This window comes from Leptonotus elevatus, chromosome 4, assembly GCF_054856555.1.
Source record: "Leptonotus elevatus isolate MCC_2025b chromosome 4, RoL_Lele_1.0, whole genome shotgun sequence".
In the NCBI taxonomy this organism is placed as follows: domain Eukaryota; kingdom Metazoa; phylum Chordata; class Actinopteri; order Syngnathiformes; family Syngnathidae; genus Leptonotus; species Leptonotus elevatus.
The window spans coordinates 17,737,395-17,759,370 of NC_141242.1; the positions used below are offsets into that span (position 1 = coordinate 17,737,395).

Consider the following 21,976-nt stretch of genomic DNA (forward strand, 5'->3'; position numbering starts at 1 on the left):
TTAAATCTCATTGTGCGGGTTGAACTAATATTGTGGCCAGTGATCGTATCTAGCAAACGTGGAGAGCTTATCAGATGTGCTGCCAAAAAAGATTTTCCTTTAACGCACGCACGGACACACATACACACACACACACACCCTCACAGTGCTATCTTTGTGGGGCCATCTTATTGACATAATGCATTTCCCAGCCCCTCCCCCTAACCCCAACCATCAAAAAGTATTGCCTACCCCCATTCCTTACCCCAACCTCAACCATAACCCAATTCAAACCTAATCTCTAAAACCAAGACCCTCAAAAAGAGGTCTGAACTTGTGGGGACCACCAAAATGTGCCCCACAATTTCAAGCAGGTCCCCACAATGGTAGTCAAACGCACGCGTATGGGCCCCACAATGTAGCATAGACAAAGACACGCACGCACACACGGAAGTAGGGGCAGGTGCTGTCTAGTGAAGTGCTTGTAATTGAAGACATTTTATTTTTACATGCTGGGGTGTTTCTTGACCTCTGTGGCGCTCCCCCACAACAAAACTATGATGATGAATAAACAAATATAAGTTTGATCAAATAATTGACACACAAAATGAATAACCAGTATTTGAGGTTCGCATCAATTTGAACATCTGGCAACAAATGTTATTCTGCTAGTAGAAGCAATGAAGTTATTGCAACACATAAACCTGTGTAAATTCAAACTATATTGTTATGTCTCAACACATTTATTAACTAGTCTATTGTTTAAAGGGAAAGTCAACCCGGGGGAAAAAAAATATTGACAATAATATAATCTATGCAGCCCCACTAGTCTAAATACTGTATGAGTTAAGCAGCTAAATCCAGCTGTTTTTATCAGTATCAGAAGGCGGCCATTTTGCCACTTGCTGTCGAGTGAAAATGACATCACAGTTGCTCAAGGTAACAACCAATCCCAGCTCAGCTTCAGAAAGCAGGTGAGCTGTGATTGGTCGTTGCCTGAGCAACTGTGATGTCATTTTCAGTTGACAGCAAGTGGCAAAATGGCCGCCCCCTGAAATGGACATAAAGGGTTAGCTTTTGCAGCTTAGCAAATATTCTACAAATGTAATATGAATCCGAATGTTATGTCTAGTGAGGTCACATAGCAAATATTATTGTCAAGAAATGTTTATATTTGATTTCCCCTTTTTAACTAATGCTAGTAATCACATATTTTCTTGTCATCCTCGTATTTTTTTGTTTGTTTGTCCTGAGTGATAAGTTACCTTCATTTTGTTGTCCGTGTGTTTGACGACCAGCCTGCTAGTAGGGGTTCCCACTTGGGGAGGTTCCCGAACGCTGACCTGTCATTGCCGTGTCTAGCTTTGTTCCCAGCCGCCAGTCAGCAACAGCGAGTTAGGGTCCCAATGCGAGGGATCCCTGACACATTTTCATTTCGGCATCTAAACCAATGCTATTGTTTTGTCATTGATTTGGGCAAATGTCAGCCGTCTCTCGGGACCCCCTTGAGCTCGGCGCCCTCGGCAATTCCCCAGGTTGCGCCGCGTTTGCCCCGCAGTAACATAACACTCACACTATTTGGCCTTTCTGGCCCCGCAATTGGCTGGGGATCCGTATGCGCCGCCCAAAGTCGGCTGAGATGCGCTGCAGCTCACGAGTGTTTCCCGAAAGCCAACCAACTGTCTCTTCTTGCTCGGCTTCGTGTGTGTGCGTTCTAGGACCCAGTCGGCGCTTCAAGCGGGTAGTGGAGACCATTCAGAGCCAGTTGTTAAGCACACATGACCAGCCTGGAGTCCAGCAGCTGTCTGGTGAGTAGCTTCCCCTTTTTGCAAACCCCCACAACCCCTCATCTTTTCCCACCCGGCCCACATCAGCATTACGCTCACCCTCCGCCTCTGCAAGCCATAAGCTCGGCTTGGCAGCATTCTGCCAGCGTCAAAATGTGTGCTCGTGAAAATGACAGGGGAAGGTATGGAAAGGCCATTCGTGTTCTTATGGAGGCTTTGTCACCATGGCAACACCACAACGACACCGGACCAGGGCAAACGTGCTATGTACTAGACTCCCAAGTAGATGATTGGCGTTCTGCTCCACATGAGATTTGTTGTTGTGTTTCGCATTAGTGAAATGTTTGATTGTAAGCAGTTGAATCGTTCTGGCAGCACATAGCGATATTCTTCTCGCAGCGTCTCTTTTGAAGCTCGCCAAACTTGACATTCTTGTAGCAATGGCGCTTCCTGCTGGCGAGATCGGGAAACACACGAGTGCCATCGATCCCATTTCGACCAGAATTGCCAACCTTTATTGAAACAACAAGCACATATTTTGCATTAGAAAATTGCTGTGGAATTTCTGGAATGCAGAATGTATTGATCTTGTAATTATTAGTGTTAGTCGTCATTATACAAGGGGCAAAATGCACAAGTGTTACAGTTAGAACTCCTCGCCAGTGTGGTCAACCATGCGTTGTCTAATCCTCCCTGTTAGAACAATTAATGGCTAATATGTTTTCATGTGTGCAAGCCATATTGTAATCTACAAGCGCACGGCCGCAATACAGAATTTAATTGGCTCAGCATTCACGGGCAGCTGTATGGATTAGCTGTGATATTTTCAAATGTGTTTCTAATTAACAGACGACGGCCTTGGTGCAAATTAAATGAGTTACTTCCATAAGATCACGTCGGGCAATTAGTAGCAGTGAATATGTTGTGAGCATGATGGCGTGTCAATTGCAAAACATAAAGTGCACCTTTGACGTGTTATTCCAAGATTTATCAAAATGATTTCACATCTTAATGAGGTCAATATGCCCAAGAGCAATAAATCGTACTCACATTAAACTCATCCCGTCACACCTTTAGAGCTTTCCCGCTGCGGGCCTTTAAAACAAAATGACGGCTGTTAATAGCAGGAACACAAAGAAGTGGTTTTTGCACATCTTTTTTTTTTTCAAAACAAAAGGCCTCATTCATTTTTTTCATTATGCCGTTAATCTCCAAAGATTATTTTGAGGCGAGGCGAGGCCACAGTCAAACTAAAGTTCACAGAAGGAGATGCACTCAGTTTTTTTTTTTTATTGGTTAAAATGTGAAGATTCATGTCAATAGTGATACATTCACAACATGCGGAGTTCAATATTTCACGTTGCTGGGAACAATTTAATTCTCTATTTTATCATAATCTCGTATCGCTTTCAATGGCAATACCTACAATAAAGCAATTGAAATAAAATTGCACGTGAGGTATACGCCGAGCCCACAATCGCTCTGATTGGCTTTCATTGTGATGTCTCACAGCTTTACTTGGAAACTTTGTTGCTAGGCAGAAATCATGGCACAAAATCAGTATGAAAAGTCCCCAGCTAAAAAAAAAGGTGCAGTGTTGCTGCAGTCTTGCTTACCTCGCTCTCGCTTCTTTGGCCAGCAGACGACTTGAGACTCGATCAGCAGCTCCTGCAGATGTTTCACGTTAGGCAGCGTGAACATTTTTGCCTTAAGACGTGATCGATCAGATCATCCATCCATGCTGTAATGCGCTTGTCCTCCACCAGTGGACTGCTTGCCAGCGAACTGCAGCACACAAATAACTAATCACATTCTCGTTCATATCGTATGGGGGGGAATACATAAGGTACACTAGAGTATAAATCGTATTAAGTATACAGGGTATATAGTTTATTATAGTATAAGTCAAGAGTGCCGCCTTGTGGTTGTCTGTGAAATTATATTAACCCCCAAGGTCTAGTTCATTCATGTATAAGTCGTTCCGGAGAGTCGCAGGAAAAGCTAACCTATAAAAAACAGAAAATACAGCAACATCCAGATGGGAGTTTTGTTTTTCTTGTGGTGTGTAATTGTGTGTATGTGTGAGTGAGATGATTTTCTTGTTTGTTGATGAGTTAGAGATTTGGAGTGAGTATGAGTGTTTTTTGGTTTGTTTTTTTAGTTATTATGCAAGATTTTTTGGTGTGCTTGAGAAAGTTTTTGTGAGATTTGTTTGGTGTGCAAGTGTTTTTTTTTATGAGTTAGAGGTTTTTCAGTGAGTGTGATATGTTTTTTTAATAGGAGTTTTTTTTGGTGTGAATGAGAAGTTGTTATTGTTTGAGATTGGTGTGAATTGGGTTTTTTATTGTATATGAAAGTTTTGAGTTATGCATGTGAAGCGTTTTTTTTCGGAGTCCCTAAAGTGACATGGGAGAAGAAGAAAAAAATATTAAATATGTTTCTCCTCCGGACGGGAAACATATTTATTTATTTTTATTTCTCCCATGTCACTTTAGGGGCTTCGTAGTTTTTAGTTTAGTGTGAGAGGTTTTAGTTTAAATGTGAGTTATGGGTGAGAATGTGAGTTTCGTTTTGGTGTGAGTGAGGGGTATTTTTGTGAGCGTGAGATTATTTATTTTTTTGCATGGTGTTTTTTTTTGTGTGTGTTTTTGGTGAATGAGTTTCTTTGGTTATGTGAGAGTGTTTTGTCATGTTTGACTTTTTATTGGTCAGTGTGAGGTTTTTTTTCTGGTTGAGAGAGTTTTTTAGGGGGGATGAGTGTCAGCTCCTGATGCTGCGTCATCAGTATGTGAATGGGTCGTCGAATGTAAAGCGCTTTTAAGGCGGACCAGCGCTATATAAATGAAGTACCATTTACCATTTTGGTGAATATTTGCTTTTCGTTTGTTTTGCTGATGTGAGAGTATTTTGGCAGGATTGCGCTTTTGTTGAGTGTGAGAGTTTTTGGACAGGTCTGAATTTTTTGTGTAAGATTTTTAGGTGAGTTTGTGTGATGTTTTTGATGTTATGTGTGTTCTTTTGGAGCGTGAGAGGTTTTTGCACGAGTGTATTTTTTTTTCCTGAGGCTGACTTTTTTGATGTGGGAGGGGTTTTTTTGCACAATTATTTTCCCCCTTTTTAACCCTATAAAGCCTGAACCATGAAATATATGAGAACCCCCCGCCCCTTTCCGCCCCCGCCACCCCCGGCTGTTTTACTGGATTTTGCAAGGCCCACAGAATATTGTGTTATATTGCCTTAAAAACATCAAACCTACCAAAAGAAAGATTAAAGTCTCTTTATTCCTATCTGTTTCCGTTTTTCAGCAATTACCATTAAAATATAGCTAAGTTCCATCATTATTCACAATCTATTTGAAATTCTGAGTAATTGAGGGTTTTTTCACAACATGGTCCCGGTTAATTTCTTATGCTCTGCTGCCACCTGCTGGCCGTTTGTGTAATAACTTCAACCGTTATTTGCAGTTGAGAGGCTGCATCAAAGCCTTCTGTTAGCTCTAGCATAAAAAACACATAAATACATCTTTGGGACACTTAAAACATTTCAAATAGAACATATTTATACGTTTTGGGCAATAAATGAGTTAATCGAGTATTTATTGGTCCTTTTGAACAAACCAAAAAATATATTTAATTTTTAATTTTTTTGAAAATCATCCACATATGACTTTTGATTTGTATCATATTTGATGCATCCGGTCACAATGCTTTGAATGTGTACATTTCTAACTGTCAAAAATAAAATAATAAACAGACATAATCAGAAAGAAAATGTCCTACTGTTAATCAGTATAGGCGTCTTTCCTTTTCTCAATTGAAGAAAAGCCATCAGCTGGGTGATACTGCCCTCTAATGGATGATCCATGCAATGCATGTATCAGATCATATACGTCAGGGGAAAAAATATTATACTCATGAAATAGAGGGCCCAAGATGTCTTTATAGGGTTAATGTATATAAGAGTTTTGTGTGTGTGCGTGTGTTATTTTTGCCCTACGGCGTGCCACTTACAGGCAGACATTGGAACGATGACTCCACCTCCTTTATTCAAATCCACGAGCCACACTTAGCATCATCAGTGCAGTATTTGTGCCCCGCTGTTCTGGCTCCTCCCCCATGTTTCCTTTCCCTTCCCTGGCACGCTCGCCCCGCGTGCCTCGTGGGCACCCCGAGTAACGCGTCTGCCGTAATCCGACACCTCTTTACAGACGAGAAGAACGGCCAGGTGCCCTCCAAGCGCTGCCCCTCGCCCGCGCACGCCCGCTGGCAGGAGCAGGAAAACAATGCGGCCAAATGTCCGCTCGTCAAGTTGACGCTGCGGGAGGAGTCGCTAGATTCCAACTAGATCGGGAACGCCATCATCACACCCTCCATCCCTCCTTCGCGCCATCTCTCCTCCTTTCTTCGTGCTGCTAAAGTGTGTGTGCTAACCTCACTTGTTTCTCATCCCAGGACTTATCCAGAAAACCTATTAAGTCTCGTCCCCGTCCCTCCCCACTGACCCCCCCGCATCTTCCCACCCCAAGAGACGCTTGGAGGACTGAGGTTACCATGGCAACAGATCCTTCATGCTGACTTGTACCTTCATCTCTCCCAACCCTGACAGTAGAAGTAGAAGAAAATTCCTTTGGTGTTCCCGATCCCTCGTGTGCATCATCCCCCGCCCCCTCCCTTCGTACCCGCCGGGCATCCTTGCCACAGAAAACGAGCATTTTGCTAAGAGACTCAACATGCATACCAGCACATGTCCAGTATGCACACTTAAACTCTGGGATGTATTACCAAGGAGAGGACACAAGCAGGAGGACGCTCGCCGGATTGTATTTTTTTGTTTTTTTTCCTTTAATGTGCTTTTTTTTTTTTTTGATGAACAATGTGTATTTTTTGGGGCTGTACCTGAAATGCCACCACTGCTGCAAATGAACTGAAAAGTGGAAGTCGGGGGTCTTAACAATGTTGACGGGCGGGTGGTCATGTGCAAATGAATGATTTATTGCGTTGTACAGACTGCGCTCATTTCTGATGTACAAAGTCAGAGTTGTCTCTCTCGTTGTGACAGGATGTTTTGGTAGCCAATAGGAGAAATCATCGGTGTATTTTTGGTCACATGATCCATTTTTTTTGTCTTTCATGTTCTCTGCAGCACTTTGTCTTCAGTTGTCCATTCAGACCTCTCTCTCTCTCCCGCTCACGTACTTACCAGCAGTAGGAAAAGAAGAACAAACATTATAATGTGATACATGTGCTTATTTTTGTATTTTTGGCCCTTATTTATTCATCTCACGGTGTCATTTCCTAATTTATTACAACTTGACTATTTATATGAACAAAGCTGTTAGGTCAGTTGAATGTTATTTATTATGACCCTCTTGTGTGTTTGTAAATGGGACATCATTTGAAGAAAATCCAAATCTAATTTTAGCTGAATGATGAATCTCTTTCCTCAATGACGAGGGTAAAGAGAACTTGTGAAAAAGAAGAAAAAAAAAACATACCAGTGATTGAAGAATGTAGACTTAGCCTCTTTTTGGAGAGAGGGAATGCTCTTTTATTGATATTTGTCTGTTTCTATATTATTGTTTGCGTAGGCTGGGCCTGAGAAGGACAACATTGATCTCTTTGTAAATAGACGGTTGAAAGCGGGGGTTGATTGTCTTCTTTACCATGCCGGGGATTCCTGCTCTCTACGTTTAGCTTGTATTGCTGTGTGCATGTCAAACATGGGCTTTTCTTTGCATGGCTTTTGATGTAAACGTTCTACGCTGATCAGTCACCATCAAACTTCCTTTTATGTTGGCCGACCCTCCCTCACTTTTTTATCCTGGCTTGTATTTCTGGCCCTCTTTTGATTTGTTTTTTTATTTTAATTTTTAATCTTCCCCTCCCACCCGCTGATCGTTTCCTCCTTCTCTTTATCTTGCGCACAACGTTTTTGAGCAATGCCTCTCACTCTGTGCCACTCCACGGAGGACTCGGACGTCTGGGCTGTCTTATGTGGGCGCATAGAAGGCACGGGGAGATCAATACTTACCAATACAAAGCAATACCCTCACGTCAACTCTCCTTTGTTTTCTACAAATGGAAAGCAAGCAGCTCAGAGGACAGTCAGCGATTCAGACAGCCGGAGCAGGAAACTAAACAGACGGATGTAAATCTCCATTAACATAAACTGTGAGCATCATCAGTGCTGAAAAAATAAAATCATTCAGTTATGGTGTCTTTTCTTTTTCTTCCGGGAATACGTAATTGTGCTGAATCCCAGGGATGTTCAATTTTAAACTTTTCTTCCGAAGATTCCACTACCACCACAACCAGGCTGGTAAAATGGAAATTTATTACATTTCCACTGCGTCTTTAAGCCAAGAGTGTCATCTAGAGGAGTCCATCGTGATGCGTCATTTGTCCATCACTACCAAGTACCGATAGCAGTAGTACTTTTGATACATAAAACTTGCTCAAACAAAAACAATGACAGACTGATCATAAAATTGCCACAAGATGGCGGCACAAGAGGTGAAGTGTCATACATACCTTTAGTTATGTTAATGACATTGATCATGTTCTTGCATTATTGACAATAATTAAAATATATCTAAATATCAATATGCAAAATTTTATTTCTGTGAATTTCTGCAAGTATTTTCAAACGATAATTTCTACAACATTCCTAGTAAATCACAATGCCCCATGACGAACGAGCTATTTTCATAACAGCCCATAGGCACCATTGTTGCTGACCCCCATCTGGTATATTTTGAGTTCAAGTTTGTTGATCTTTCCCAGTCACCTGGAGGGTGCACGGCAAGAGCAAACATGTAGTAAGTATATCATCTGATGCATTTCTGAATTCCAAAAAGACAATTGGTGTATATATTATGCAATGTTCAAGACAACTTTCCAAGATCCCATATTATGGTTCTGTTGCTACAATGCATTTAGTCTCAGCATAGCTAAGCTTAGGGGACTGTTAAGAGTGTGCCTCAAACAGTGAAAACAATAATAATAAAAAGGATTTAAAAAACAATAAAAGGAAAAACCCTGTTAAATACTGTCAAATATTTTTTCCTCATTAAATAGAAACTCAGAAAGTGTGTATTATGTGGTCATTTTGAGGGGCAAATGAAAAGAAACACTTTGCATGATTGCTTGGTTCAAATGGGACAAAAAGGCCACAAGTCCAGCATGGCCACGTGTGCTTCAGTCTGGAGAGCCGCTGGATCCAAGGCAGTCGTTTACTGCTTTGCCCACTAGAGGGCGGCAGTGGCTCACAGTTCTTGCATTTCACCCTCGCTTTTTTTTCCCCATCAGAAGCTTCCTGAGCCCTTTACAAACATTCTGTACACCACAAATACATCCAGCTGGTGTGCTCAGCATTCTACATCAGTCACCACGAATGCTCGTGGAAACAATGTCTGTTTTCGCACGTTGTGAGCGTCCTCACACTCTGGACGTGACGTAGAGCGAGCGCAGCCGCCGGGCCAGCGTGACCTCCAGCTCGTCCAGTGGCGAGTCGTCTTGGTTGAGGGCCAATGTGGAGGTGGAGCTTCCGCCTTGTCGGCATCCCAGCAGCAGACACCTGAAGGTCTCTCGCTCCATCAGCGCCGGCATCTGCTGCAGGAAGTAGCCTTCACAGAACGAGCTCAGCTCCGCTGACCCGTGAGCCTGACACAAATGGGACGATATGATAAATCTTTCTGCTCATACAGAAAGAATGTGGCAATGTGTGTTCGCGTTACCTTAGCAGTCTTGTAGATGCTAACTGCATTGTCCAGGTTGATGTGACGAGAGCAGATGAGCTCGCAATGTCTTTGCAGTGCCCCCAGCTGGAACACACAAGCGGCTGACAACAGCTGAAAGAAACAAGATGGCACATCCAAACAACAAAGGAGGTCAAAGAGTGAAATCTTAAAAAGGACATGTCAGTATGTCAAGGCCTGATGTCAATGAAGTTGAAATGTGATCATGCTAAAATAATTCTCACCTCCAACAAATCAGGCACCCTGGTTTTAAGTGACTCCGTTCCTCCACAGTACAGGTATGACATCATCATCTGAAAACGTGTCCAAACCACTCCATTTTTTAAAATTGGATTTGATTGTGCTGCATTAAAATTATTTTTATTTTTTTTAAGAGCTCAGTATTGTTCATTCGGTAATGTCATCATCAATATTCTTATATGTTGACTTTACCTGAAAAACATTATATCTGACATCATTGATCTCAATCTTTTTGTTGGGTGTTGTGTCAGGACCAGAGGACGCCAGCAGAGATTTGAATCTAGGAGAAAGAAAATCATCTTATTATAATATTTAAAGACAAATATGTTGATGAAGTAATGTGCACCGATACGACTGCACTGACTTGTCAGAGGCTGTGATGAGCAAGACTCTGTGGCCGTAGAAAGGTTTTCCTTCAACCAAGAACGTTACATCTGACATCTCCCGGTTGTTCAGGAAGTGAGGATCTGCATGGAAAAAGCGACAACCTGCATCAAAGATTTTAAAAATAAATAGAAAATATAGAATAGAAGTCAAATAATGACTGACACTTAATCATGCTGATATATATGTTTATGCAATACAATTTTTTGGGGCATACTATTGACATAAACAGTCGATTTTTAAAATTAATGAATTATTAGTTCACCACTAGATGGCACTAGGGATCACTGACCCTTTAAAGTTAAAAGCGCAGAGCGGTAGTAATCGTAGCAGTAGCCAGCTATTTTTTTTCTCCATTTTTTTTACTTCTGTAAATTATGAATGTAGAAATACAATTGATCTGGCTCGGTCTCTCACTATGTTACACAATAACCATAATAACAACCTCATACCTCTTTTGACAGCTTCACTAGCTTTGGAAAGAGGTCTTGTATTGGATATAATGTTGCGACCAATCAGTGTATAAAAACAGCTCGTACCCAACTGTGCTGAGAGAGTCGCCTTCATCTCGGGGACAGCAGGAAGAGGAGCTGCGCCAAAACAGTGGCTAAAAATATGTGACAACTGTTGGATGATGGCGTCACTCTGCAAAGAAACATGAACAAACAATTGATGGTGATCAAGGGGAAAAAGGTCAAATTTGCTTGGAAAAACCTAGTAAAGTTTTTTTCACAAAGAGAGTTGTGAGTACATTTTACAAGATTATTGAATTTAATTTTTTATTTTTTTTTAAAGATGTAAGCGTTCAGGAATGAACTCATGATTTTCAGCTTGGGTGACAGTCGCTCTATCACTTGAGCCATGCTACTCCTTCTGTATGTTACTATATTGAGTCAGGTGGAATCCTCGTACCTCCAAGAGACCGGTTTAGGTCTAATTTTGGGCACATCAGTAATACAGTATGGTGGCCGCACGAGTGGCATGCCTCAGGTGTCTCTTTCCTAAACTGAAGGTTCATGAGCTTGATCCTTAACGTCCACATAGCTTCTTTTTTTTTCTTTTAATAAATTAGTCAAATGTACTCAAACTCTCCTTGTTAAATGTACTTTGTACCTTGGTGGTCCGCAGGATGTTGAACATGAGGGGCAGGCCCACGGTGAGCAGCTCCTCACAGTAATCTTCTTCTCGGATGGAGGTGAACTCCCTGAGGAGGGACAAGGTGACACCCACCCTGGACTGCTGTTGGGCGCAGCGGAGGGACTCCAGCCACACGTGAAGCTTCCACTGAACGCCTAACCACAGCCAGGAGAGAGGCGCCGTTAGGCTTGCAAAATTGGACGTTTATTGGGGAAATAATGGAAAGGATTATTGGAGGTTGGCTCATCATCAACGTTTATCTTTTGACTAAAATGTGAAATAGTCTAGTTTTCGTTTCTATTCCATCCATTTTTTATTCGGATGTTGAACAAACCTTTTTTCATGGGACTTTTCATTTCACATTTTGAATGGATTTTTGTTCATTTTTGAATGAGTTGGGTCAGGGCAGGAAATTAGTAATATATATTTTTTTAAACACAGTTATGTTTTTGCTATTCAATGAAATAATTACCCCCCAATACACACACAAACTGTTATCTACCGAGCGTTCGCAGCTCCATGGTGACGTCCAGGTATCCATGTTCGGCGCTGTAGTAGCTTGCCTCCTGCAAGGCCTTCATCCTGGCCTTGCACAGCCTGGCCAAGCCTCCCTCCGGGCCAGACGAGGGGTTGGGGGGGGTGGAAAGTGGGAGGAAAGGGCAGATCACCGCCTCCACCCCCTCCGCCAGTATCTCCTCCAGAGACAGGACGTCCTCTTGGACCTTCTGAGGCTGAGTCAGGAGCTTCCTCAGCACGTTCCTGATGTGATAAAAGAAAGGAAGTCGACGTTAGCCAAGAGGGCGCAGAGGAGGGAGGCGAAAATGAGCAGGAGGAGGTAAGGAGAGATTTATAGGCGCTCGAGTGGCAGCACATCCATCCGCGGGTTTGACCCTGCGGCCTCCTGCTTGTCCCTCTCATTGTGGAATGTGACGTGTTGAGTCTGTATTGTGTTCACACGTACTCTGGAAGAGCAGGTGCAGAGATTTATGCTACCAGCTGGTGCTCTCAGACAAATGGAGAGTAAAAAGCAAAACGCTGCTCAGACTGCAAATCGAACCTAAATGCAACAAGTGAGACTCAGGTGATATTTCTCTTTGGGCCAGGACTTCAATGTTTTAATTTATTTATTACCAGACCAAAATATACATGCACGTGTTTAATCGCAATTTTATATTTAGACATACTTGCGAATACATTTAAAATGTATTTGCAAATATGTTTGAACGTACTTGTGGGCTAAAGGCTAAGATGTAGCATTTTTTTCCATGCGCAAGTGAAAAATAAATAAATAAAAAAACGGGCTACATTATACAAATACGTTTGAAAATCAAATAATTAAACATTGCTTATTCATAATTTTTATCATTTATTATTACAAATGTCTGCAGTCTATGATTTCAGTTTGGCATTTTTCCATGCACCCAAATGCATTATGGGAATAAAAGCAAAATGGAAAAAATGCACTGCAGTCATAATAATAAATAGGGATGGTCGAGTACCAATAATCGATACCCAGCCTTCACAATGGTCACTGATACTGTTTATTAATAAAAAAAAATATTAAAAAGGAAAAATGCTCTATTGGTCTCTTTTTTTTTTTTTTATGTGTCAAATGTGGTATTGGTACTTGGTATCGATGACTACCAAGTTGCGTATATGCACTGGTATCAGTCTGAAAAAAAAAGTGGTATCAAACATCCCTAATAATAAATTTAAAATAATATTATGAATAAACAATGTTCATAAATAAACAATGTTTACTTTCTTGATTTTCAAATGCTTTGGTCAAATGTAGGCCAACTGCAAAAAAATGTGTGGTTTCACTTACAATGTGCAAGTCGATACCCTTTGGCATGATGGGTTAAAAAGCTACATTTTTAGCATTGCATTACAAGTATGTTTAAAAGTATTAGTTCCAACGCAATTACCGGTCAAAAATGTTTACTCCACACTCTACACTTCCAAACATGTCCCACACAGCAACAGTGATTTTTGCTAATTGTTTAATAATTTATAAAAGTCCTGTAAAAGTATGACTATAGAATCTGGTGAATACTTGCAGCCTGATGGAAAATAAACATAATTTTTTAATTGATTGACTAATTCTATTTTGTTGTTTATACATATATCTATTCCTGAACCAAAATGTACGTCAATTGAAAACATTGTATCATGATTAAAATGCAATTTGAATCATCAATTCCCATCCCTTGTTTCTCTATTAGTGTTTTTCCTCTCTGGATGGAGGATGAGTACCTGTGGCCATGCGCTGCAGCGTGACTGAAGCAGTTCATGTCTTCATAGAGGGACGACGTCATGGCGTTCCCGTCACGCGCCTTTGATAATGGGTCAGCACCTCTTGCCAGCAGCAAAGTCACCATCTCATAGTTACCTGGACAACAATTCAACATTTGAAAATACGTTCATGTTTTTTGTTGAACCTTCTAACTATATAAGCATATACTTGTATATTACACTGCATTCTGCATATATGCATAACTGTATGCTTAATCAAAATTAAAAGTGATTGCAAAGTGATTGCGTTATGATATTTATAAAATGATGTTTGCAAGAGCAGATAAACTTAATCTCATGTGCACGTTTTTTTTTCTTACCAACTATTCAGTCACTTGGCTATTTGTCATGAATTAAATACATAACATCTCACAACAGATTTCAAGGCAGCATTTAAAGAATTTCAAGCATCTGTGGGAACCCTGTTGCAACAACTTGATGCCAAATTGAACATCATTTTCTGGAACGCTTGTCTTCAATCTGATCATCATCATGTTGTGGTTTGAAAGCAGCAAATACAGTCATATTGGACTCTTCACACGCTGTCAGTGCGGTTGAGCTGAGCATGCCTGTCCCCTCCTGCAGCCCTGTGTGCGTGCGTGCGTGCGTGTGCGCGCCTCTCAAACGATCCCACCGAGGAATGTTGCCCCGCAGCTTGTAAACGGCCGCAGGCAGAACTCCTCTTCCTCACTAAGCCTCCATTTGGCCCCTGATATTCTCTTTCAGACTCAACAGCATACTCAAACCTCTGTGATGGCACACTACTACCTAGTGACTACAAATATGTGTGTGTGTGCGCGCATGGCCACCTGCTGCCGAAGCCAACTGCAGCGGTGTGTCGGCCGTGTTTTCATGCCCATTCCGGACTGCCGCTCCCTCCACGCTGGCCCCAGCATCCAACAGTAGCTGCAGAGACAAACCATGTCCATTCCATTCAACTCATTCAACATTTGTCAACACAATTCCTACCCTTGCCATGAGAATGTGTCCGTGTGTTCTCCCAGTTTAACTACTATTGTGGGGACCGACCTTGTGGGGACATTTTGGTGGGCCCCACAAGTTCACCCCTCTTTTTGAGGGCCAAGATTTGGTTTTAGAGTTTATATTTGAATTGGATTTTGGTTGGGGTTAGGCAATCAGTTGTAGTGGTTAGGTTAGGGTACGGGGCTATGTCGATGAGATGTCCCCACTAAGATACAAAGTGTGCGTGTGTTTCCCAACCTGCACTACTGATATGTGGCCGTGCAGCACGGCGAAGGTGAGCGCCGCCCAGTGGCGGCTGTCGGGATGCACAGAGGGGTGCTTTGGGGAGCACGGAGGAACCTGTCAAGTGAGAGTTGCACACCAAGATCAGACTCAGAAAATACGATCATGTAAATAGAAGAAGCGTGTCATAGTGGGGACCACACAATATGGATATATGCACGCTCTCTATGCCGAGTCGTTAAAAATAAAGTGCTGTGCTAGTGTCGCTGCTGCTTTTATGTTCCATCTATGTGATTTGTTTTCTATGGCGCGGTGGAGCATGCGGTTAGCGCGTCTGCCTCACAGTAAATCTCAGCTCAGGCCTGTCTGTGTCGATTTTGCACATTCTGCCCATCGCTTGTATTCCAGTTTGCTCTCAAAATCCAAAAATATTCACAGTAGGCACATGAAAGACTTAATTGTCAATGAATGTTAATTTGAGTGTGTAACTGGCAAGCAGTCCGGGCGTGCATAGCACGGACAGTCTTGTGTGAGTTCAACAAATTCAAAGTTGTGTCATCTGTTTACATGTAAAGACTAAATAAGGTCCAAGAAATAAGTTGCAATTGTTACCGCCACATCAGGGTTGGCACCCGCATCAATCAGCATCTGAACAAGGGCCTCATCTCCGGCGGCACAAGCGTACATCAGAGGGGTCATCCCCTGACACATGAAGACAAGACAAGAAAAGAACCAAAGGTCTCTTAGCAGGTCCACTCTGTGCGTTCATGTTGCTGTCCTCGCAGTACACGAAGCATCTTAAAACGACAACAATCGAAGGCTGATCAGCACCTGGTCATCCATGCTGTTGACGCCATCGGGCCCCAGGAGGTTGATGGCTTGGCCGATGAGATCTGTGCGGCCGCAATTGAGCATCCGGAAGCCCAAGTCCAGGTGGAACTTGTCTGTGGCCGCCTTCGAGTCCAAACGCTTGAAGGAGCTGAAGCAGCACTCAGGCCTGACATGGAGACAAACAAGCAAATTGTCAGCTGAGCAGGCGGCTAGCAATGCAGAATGTAGACTAGTTTGTCACATACTTAAATGTACAGCAGACATTTTTTGCTTGAGACAACATTTTTATACAAAATCATAACAGACGAGCTTAATACAAATATACTGTTTTGGATTTATTTGTTTTGTTGTTAAGATACTTCTTATAATGACATTAGCAGTAAGCAAGGGTGCTCGATTATAAAAACAAACATTAATCCCAATTATTCAAACAATTATTTATTTTGTGATACAAATGAAAAGATGCGTGTTCGCACGTACTTAAGCTGTCTGGGTTCACAATCCAGTCCCGGAAGGAGCAGCCTGGCCGTCTGCCTGACATCATCCGTGTCCACCAGCAGACTCTTACGATGTTCAGCATGAACGATGGCCACTCGGATCCACTCCATCAGAGGCGGCAGCAACAGGAAGGGCCTGTGAAGCAAAATAGATTGACGGTGCTTTTGAAGAGTGACACAAGAAAACTGGTTTTAACGTGTTTTGGGTTTCTGTATCAGACGCAGTTTGGGAGGAGGGTTTGCTGACTTGTGATGATTCAGGCACATTTCGAAGAAACTCATAAACCGTCTTCACACATGACGTATGTTTGTCTGGCAGCTCTTTCCCTGAAACGACTCGCCTTTTACAGCTTCTGTTCCCTCCCATGCAGACACTCGGTCACACATTTCGTCTTTTAAGTTGATTCAAACACATGACTGTACCAGATCCCAACGATACAGAAAATAGAATCAAGAGCAACTAAAAAAAAAACCACTCAAAAGTATACAAATAGATCTGATAGACCCAAAACATTCTAAATCTGACAGTAGTTGAAGAAAGTTCCTTTGATCGCAGATAAGTACAAGAATATACACCAACAGGGAAGTGTGCTATGGAATGTGCCCAGACTGTTTGATTGACTAATCACCTCTGACCTTTGTTTCTCTCCCTATTGTCCATCACACTTCTGCTAATAGCTTTAGGAGCTGACCATGTCTTGTTATCTTTTATCAGTCCCTTTTGTTCTGTATTCCTTTCCCCCCCCATCTATCTACTGTCTATTTGAACAATGGCCAAGACTGTAAGTCTCATTCCTGTTTGCTTTTGATCTGGCTTAAGCAGTCAGAAAGAATGGTAATCACTGTTTGAACAGTGTTATCATGACTCAGTAAACTGAATTACCTCTGCTGGGATGTTATTATTTCTTAGCAACGACTTCAGCGTTCTAGGTGGAGATAAAAGTGGGAGCATTTAGTATTCATAAGTAATAGTACTGTACTGCCTTTTGATCATCTCAATGTTTTTTTTGTGCTCATTCAGATTGTCCATTATGCAATGTAAAGCGTTTTATGCAGTCAAAATGATCAGTTACATTAATGGTATGTCTTTAGTGATAACCTACTGCTGAAGGCCATTTCTGTAAGTAAAGGGGACAATAATACAGTTTCCCCACATGGTGCATTTAAGGGATTAAATGTCTTTCTTTTAGCTATTTAAAGCTCATCCAGGCTGTAATGTTAACGAGCAGGCAAGTGGCAGGAGCAGGATAAGCAATAGATGGATGGTCGAAGGGGGTTTGGGGAGCCTGCAGGGATTGACTGAGTGCTGGGAAAATGGCTCGGAGGCAGGTGTGGTATGTCTATATTAAGAAATGGGGCTGGGTGGTCATTGTGCTTAAAGTGCCACTGGTGTAGAGTGACAAGAAAGTTGTGTTTCCACGGAAGAGATGCAAGACAGAACGCCCCCAAAATCAATGTCAATCCTCTTGCAATGGGATCCTCTCAACACGTATTGTCCGTCTGTACACTTGTGTACAATTGTCTGTCTTCTTGATGGCCAAAAGGCTGCTGGTATTCTCTCTTCCTTCTAAATAAAGACACCTCTGATGATGACCAATCATTACAGATTGAAGTCTGTCCCGTAACTCTACTACAAAAGACATCATCATCTCTCTGTCTCTCTCTCACCCTTCTTTAGTATTTGGACAATCCAAATCCGGCTTCAGGTCTGGTCTGGGTTATGCCCTACAGTCTGAAATACAAAACCCAGCTTTGTCAAAAGTCGTTGCAACATAAAAGTCTGGATGCCTGTTAACAGTGAAACCAGATAGCCCTGACGGCGAGCTGACTGACCCAATGCGCTCAGGCAACATGCTGAGAACAGCAGGATAGACAAACTTTCACCCACTTGTTTACACAGAAATATTAGCTCGGAGCCTTGGCGCCTGCTTCACTACAACCTGGCTGGCTTTAAATTGACAGGCTACTCTTTTTTTTTTTCAGCCATGTTGGAAAAGTTGAGATGGTTTACTCATCAGGAGGTTACCGCCGCACACTTCACTGACATAAATGGGCTGAGTGCGATCAAGTCTACGTTTGAACCAACTATCCGCACGCAGGTCATCATCGTGGGCTGTAAATGGTCAAGTTTATCCGCTGATCTGGAATATGATTACTCTTGTAAGGACACCATAGAAGGAGTGTAATAGTATCTGATGTGGCAATAAGATCGTATCACTGCACCACATCTATCCTTCGACTCCCTTTAATACGTGATATTTTGGGGATTCATTTATTTGATTGAGTGGTTTGCACTCTTAAATTAATCTACGACAAAATAAAAGCTAAATGTTAATACCATAAAATACACACAATAACAATAAAACTTACAGTAACAAAAACTAAACACATTTATCAAGAAAAAAAAAAGAATAAATCTGAATCAGAACTTGTTACTGACCAACCTTAGTATTATGTAAAATACACAACAAAATGGAGACACAAAATAGGTTTTCTTTAAAGTTTTTTTTTCCCATTTATATAATGAACATGGAATTAGAAGGCACACCGCATAATACTTGATGATGCGGCCCACACAGATTTTGGTGGTTTGGGGGTTTCCAGCCAAGATTCCATAAAGGCAGCCACTGAAGTCGAACGGGCAATCATCTGTATGCTTATCACGTGCTAGGCTAGAATTAGAATCACAACCAACTCCACCCTGCTGTGCCCCCATACCTGCCCTGTTCTGCTCCCATGCTAACATCACAAGCATGAAGTGAATGAACGTAAGTGAAAGTAAAGCAGGAAACGTCGCCCATGTAGTGTCCACCTTTGCTCACTAGCACTGCATTTGGTTGGTGGTCATCATTATTTGCACTTCTTGAAAGCCAGCAGACTTTTTCAAATTTATGTCTGATAACTGATTCAATCACAAAATCTTGATGATCCCATATATGGCATATTCAAGACTGGACTCAGTTTGGCAGCCTTTACACATGAGAGATTTTTGTTACTTACTTTAACTGACTGTGCATGTCATTATAAAGCCACACAACTACACTACAAAACAATAGAAAGAAAGAAGAAGAAAAACCCTCTCAGAACTATCATAATTATTCTGCAAAGTCAACTCAAACAGCAGTTTAGGCATACCATGCCATTAGCACCTCCAAAAATCCAGAAAAACAGCCGCTTCTGGCCTAATTTGATTGACATTGATTAAGGTGCAGTCCGCCCAGCTGCAGCATCATCATTAACACCTGTATGTTCTTGCTTACCTGTAATTTGCCATCAGGACACTTTTTGAAGTGTCATTTCAAAGAAGGGTTGAGGGATAAAGAATACTTGGAGACTAAATGTTGAATAATTAGTTGTGAGCCAAGACAAACCCTTTATAAATGAGAGATTATAGGGGTCTTAATAAATTATTGAAAAAGCAAAATAGTTGCCAAATTGTATTTAGGTTTAGTGTTCAACATGACAAAAGAAGTTTGAAATACACTGTGAGCTCAAGCTCTCACCTCTCTTTGCTCAGTGCCATACGCGGGGGATCGAGATTAGGATTCTCCATGGACTCCATTTGCGGGCAGCGCAGGAAGTAGTAGAGGGTGTGGAGGGCGTCAGGCGACCAGGACACAGACTGCTGCGGGCGTGAATGGCGGGCTGGACTGAGCCCCGGACGCACTGAGCTCAGACGCTGCATGTGGTGCATTGCACGGGATACCAGATCACCTGCAAAATTGAAATTGGACATTATTATAAGTCTGAAGAATGAAGTTGACTTATTTACTACAGAGTGTTGAGGGCCTTCAACACATGGCAGGGTCGGATACTTGATATCAGCGTAAACCTTGCGGGTTTCCAATCTAACCGGAATTCCCCTTTTCCTAAACCACTTACATTTAACACTCCTGCCCTTATTACTCTCCCTCCATGCGTTGCCTTTAGTGGTATCTGTCTTTAGCGGCGTCATTAGCGGTAAGCACAGCCAGGCGGTAAGGATAAATTGGCATTTATCTTTAATCACTGAAGGAATTAATACAGTACCATGACGGATAAGTAGATCACTGGCCTCAACAGTGTTTACTCACTTTGACATGATGGTATTTAATCACTGCATTCTCCCTATACTGTAATTTGTATGTTAGTAAATTACTTTGGGATCGCTGACAAAAGTGAATGAATGGGAAACATTTTGAACACTTGAAATGGTAAACAGAGTTTTATTTTAATGAGCTCAGAGTGTGTTGAGTCGGCAGTCAATGCAATAAAAAGCAAGTTACCCTCTCGAGCATAACTTTGCATTGGCAACCAGAAGTACATAAATCTTCATTTGGAGGGAAACGCTTGAGATGCTGTGATCTTAGAGAGCTTTTTGCATGAGTATCAGATGAAAAGAGCAGTGGCTAGACTATCAGCCATCAAAGGAAGGAGAAGAGGAGGGGTCTGTTGGGGGTGGAGAAAGAACAAGGGTGAATAAAACAGGACAATTTCAACTTGGTATAATATAGCGCTCATTTAGTATGATTACCGCAGGGCTAATTTCTAACCGGATTAGCATGAGTTGGCGAGCACAGGGCTTGGAGCTTTTGGGGTTGTCCAGTGTGTATGGGCACATTAAAGGGTTTAGGTTAGATAGGGTTTGCCCACACTTAAAGCTGAAGTGCCTCCTTTGTGTTAACCACTAACAGCATTCGACCCAGGAGGTCTCATCGGAATTCTTACCCAAGGTTGAGAGCCTTTCTCTGGCTTTACAGCTCGTATTGTGCCCAGAGGTCTAAACTAGCTGTCAGAGGTCTTTCATTCTTAGATTACTTATTAGATTTTTTTTCAAGACCTCTGTGGGGTTCCTGATGGATTTGAAAATCTACCAAGCAAACTACTTTTTTATCCCCTCAACATAATTAAAAAAAATTGTATTCTGGATTTGTTCTAATAAATACATTTTATTGACTTTTAGAGCCTGTAAAGTTAATTCAGGGATTTGTTTCTAAATACCTGCAATTGTTGAAAACTGAGAGCTGTGTAGTACTCAATTGTGGAGCTATATACGTAAACTGCTGTTCACCATTTCAATTTTCCTGCATGGCTGAAACCCTGGAGGGTTAGGGTTACTCCAAGTCTCACATAGTTGGTGGAGGACCACCATTGATCTGCAGTTAAAACATGTAAGCATGTTTAGATGTGCGTTCACAGCCATTCTAATGCAAGTTTTACTGAAATCTACTATCCTGTCATCCAGATTCCATCTTGTTTAAGTACTATATGTTTTATATGTCGGGCCAACCCCACTGTAAAGATCTAACAGGACTAAGCAGTCGAGTACAGATCCTTCTGTGTCTGTATGGTCTCATATTATAGTGCCAAGTATTTTGGTTGTATGTACGGGTATCAGTGAACATGTTGCCTGTGTGTCTGTTTGTGTTTGAATGCATGAAAGGGTGTGCAGCATGCCAGCCCTGCCCAGAGCAGCTTAGATTCACACCACCAGAGTGGCATGGCACAAAGAGTCCACTGAGCAAGTGGAAGAAAGAGTGTGTGTGCTCACTTTCTTAATGTCCATCTAACGACAGTGGTGTATGAACGTGGCCTTGTGCTTGAGGAACAAATGGCAAAGTGTTACCTCGTTTGGGTGTGGAAACCTAACCTGCACTTGCACCAACACTAATTTCTATGACCCAAATTCACAACCTTTCCATCTTTAACCCAGACCAAAACACAATTTATCCAGTATGTGCACGATTTTTCTCGACCTTTCCTTCAACCCTGTGTTTCTTCCTCTAGTTGGATAATACTTTAAATATTTTGAGTCCACTTTTATACGCCATCACATGCCATATTTTTTAGCAGTTAATTCAGAATGTGTTATGACATGATGTGAA

General features: G+C 41.9%; 2 protein-coding genes across 4 annotated transcripts in view; one reads left to right on the forward strand and one right to left on the reverse strand.

The window, feature by feature from the left end:
* The window catches only part of brsk2a (BR serine/threonine kinase 2a), a 182,678-nt gene extending 174,698 nt beyond the window's left edge, over positions 1-7,980 (forward strand). Inside the window, exons 18-19 of one of the 2 annotated variants that reach the window (XM_086073668.1) lie at positions 1,698-1,787; positions 5,974-7,980. In XM_086073668.1, the coding sequence (XP_085929794.1) occupies positions 1,698-1,787; positions 5,974-6,110 (227 nt within the window). In that variant the 3' untranslated portion in view covers positions 6,111-7,980. The remainder of the gene's footprint in view (positions 1-1,697; positions 1,788-5,973) is intronic. The other variant, XM_086073669.1, reaches the window with a different exon arrangement.
* A 382-nt stretch (positions 7,981-8,362) lies between these two features.
* The window catches only part of abtb2b (ankyrin repeat and BTB (POZ) domain containing 2b), a 38,546-nt gene continuing 24,932 nt past the window's right edge, over positions 8,363-21,976 (reverse strand). Inside the window, exons 3-17 of one of the 2 annotated variants that reach the window (XM_086074564.1) lie at positions 19,616-19,826; positions 16,096-16,248; positions 15,616-15,781; positions 15,397-15,486; positions 14,800-14,901; positions 14,388-14,484; positions 13,540-13,675; positions 11,786-12,042; positions 11,260-11,438; positions 10,686-10,791; positions 10,127-10,250; positions 9,955-10,042; positions 9,747-9,815; positions 9,502-9,615; positions 8,363-9,427 (exon numbers count right to left, since the gene is read on the reverse strand). In XM_086074564.1, the coding sequence (XP_085930690.1) occupies positions 9,203-9,427; positions 9,502-9,615; positions 9,747-9,815; positions 9,955-10,042; positions 10,127-10,250; positions 10,686-10,791; positions 11,260-11,438; positions 11,786-12,042; positions 13,540-13,675; positions 14,388-14,484; positions 14,800-14,901; positions 15,397-15,486; positions 15,616-15,781; positions 16,096-16,248; positions 19,616-19,826 (2,117 nt within the window). In that variant the 3' untranslated portion in view covers positions 8,363-9,202. The remainder of the gene's footprint in view (positions 9,428-9,501; positions 9,616-9,746; positions 9,816-9,954; positions 10,043-10,126; positions 10,251-10,685; positions 10,792-11,259; positions 11,439-11,785; positions 12,043-13,539; positions 13,676-14,387; positions 14,485-14,799; positions 14,902-15,396; positions 15,487-15,615; positions 15,782-16,095; positions 16,249-19,615; positions 19,827-21,976) is intronic. The other variant, XM_086074565.1, reaches the window with a different exon arrangement.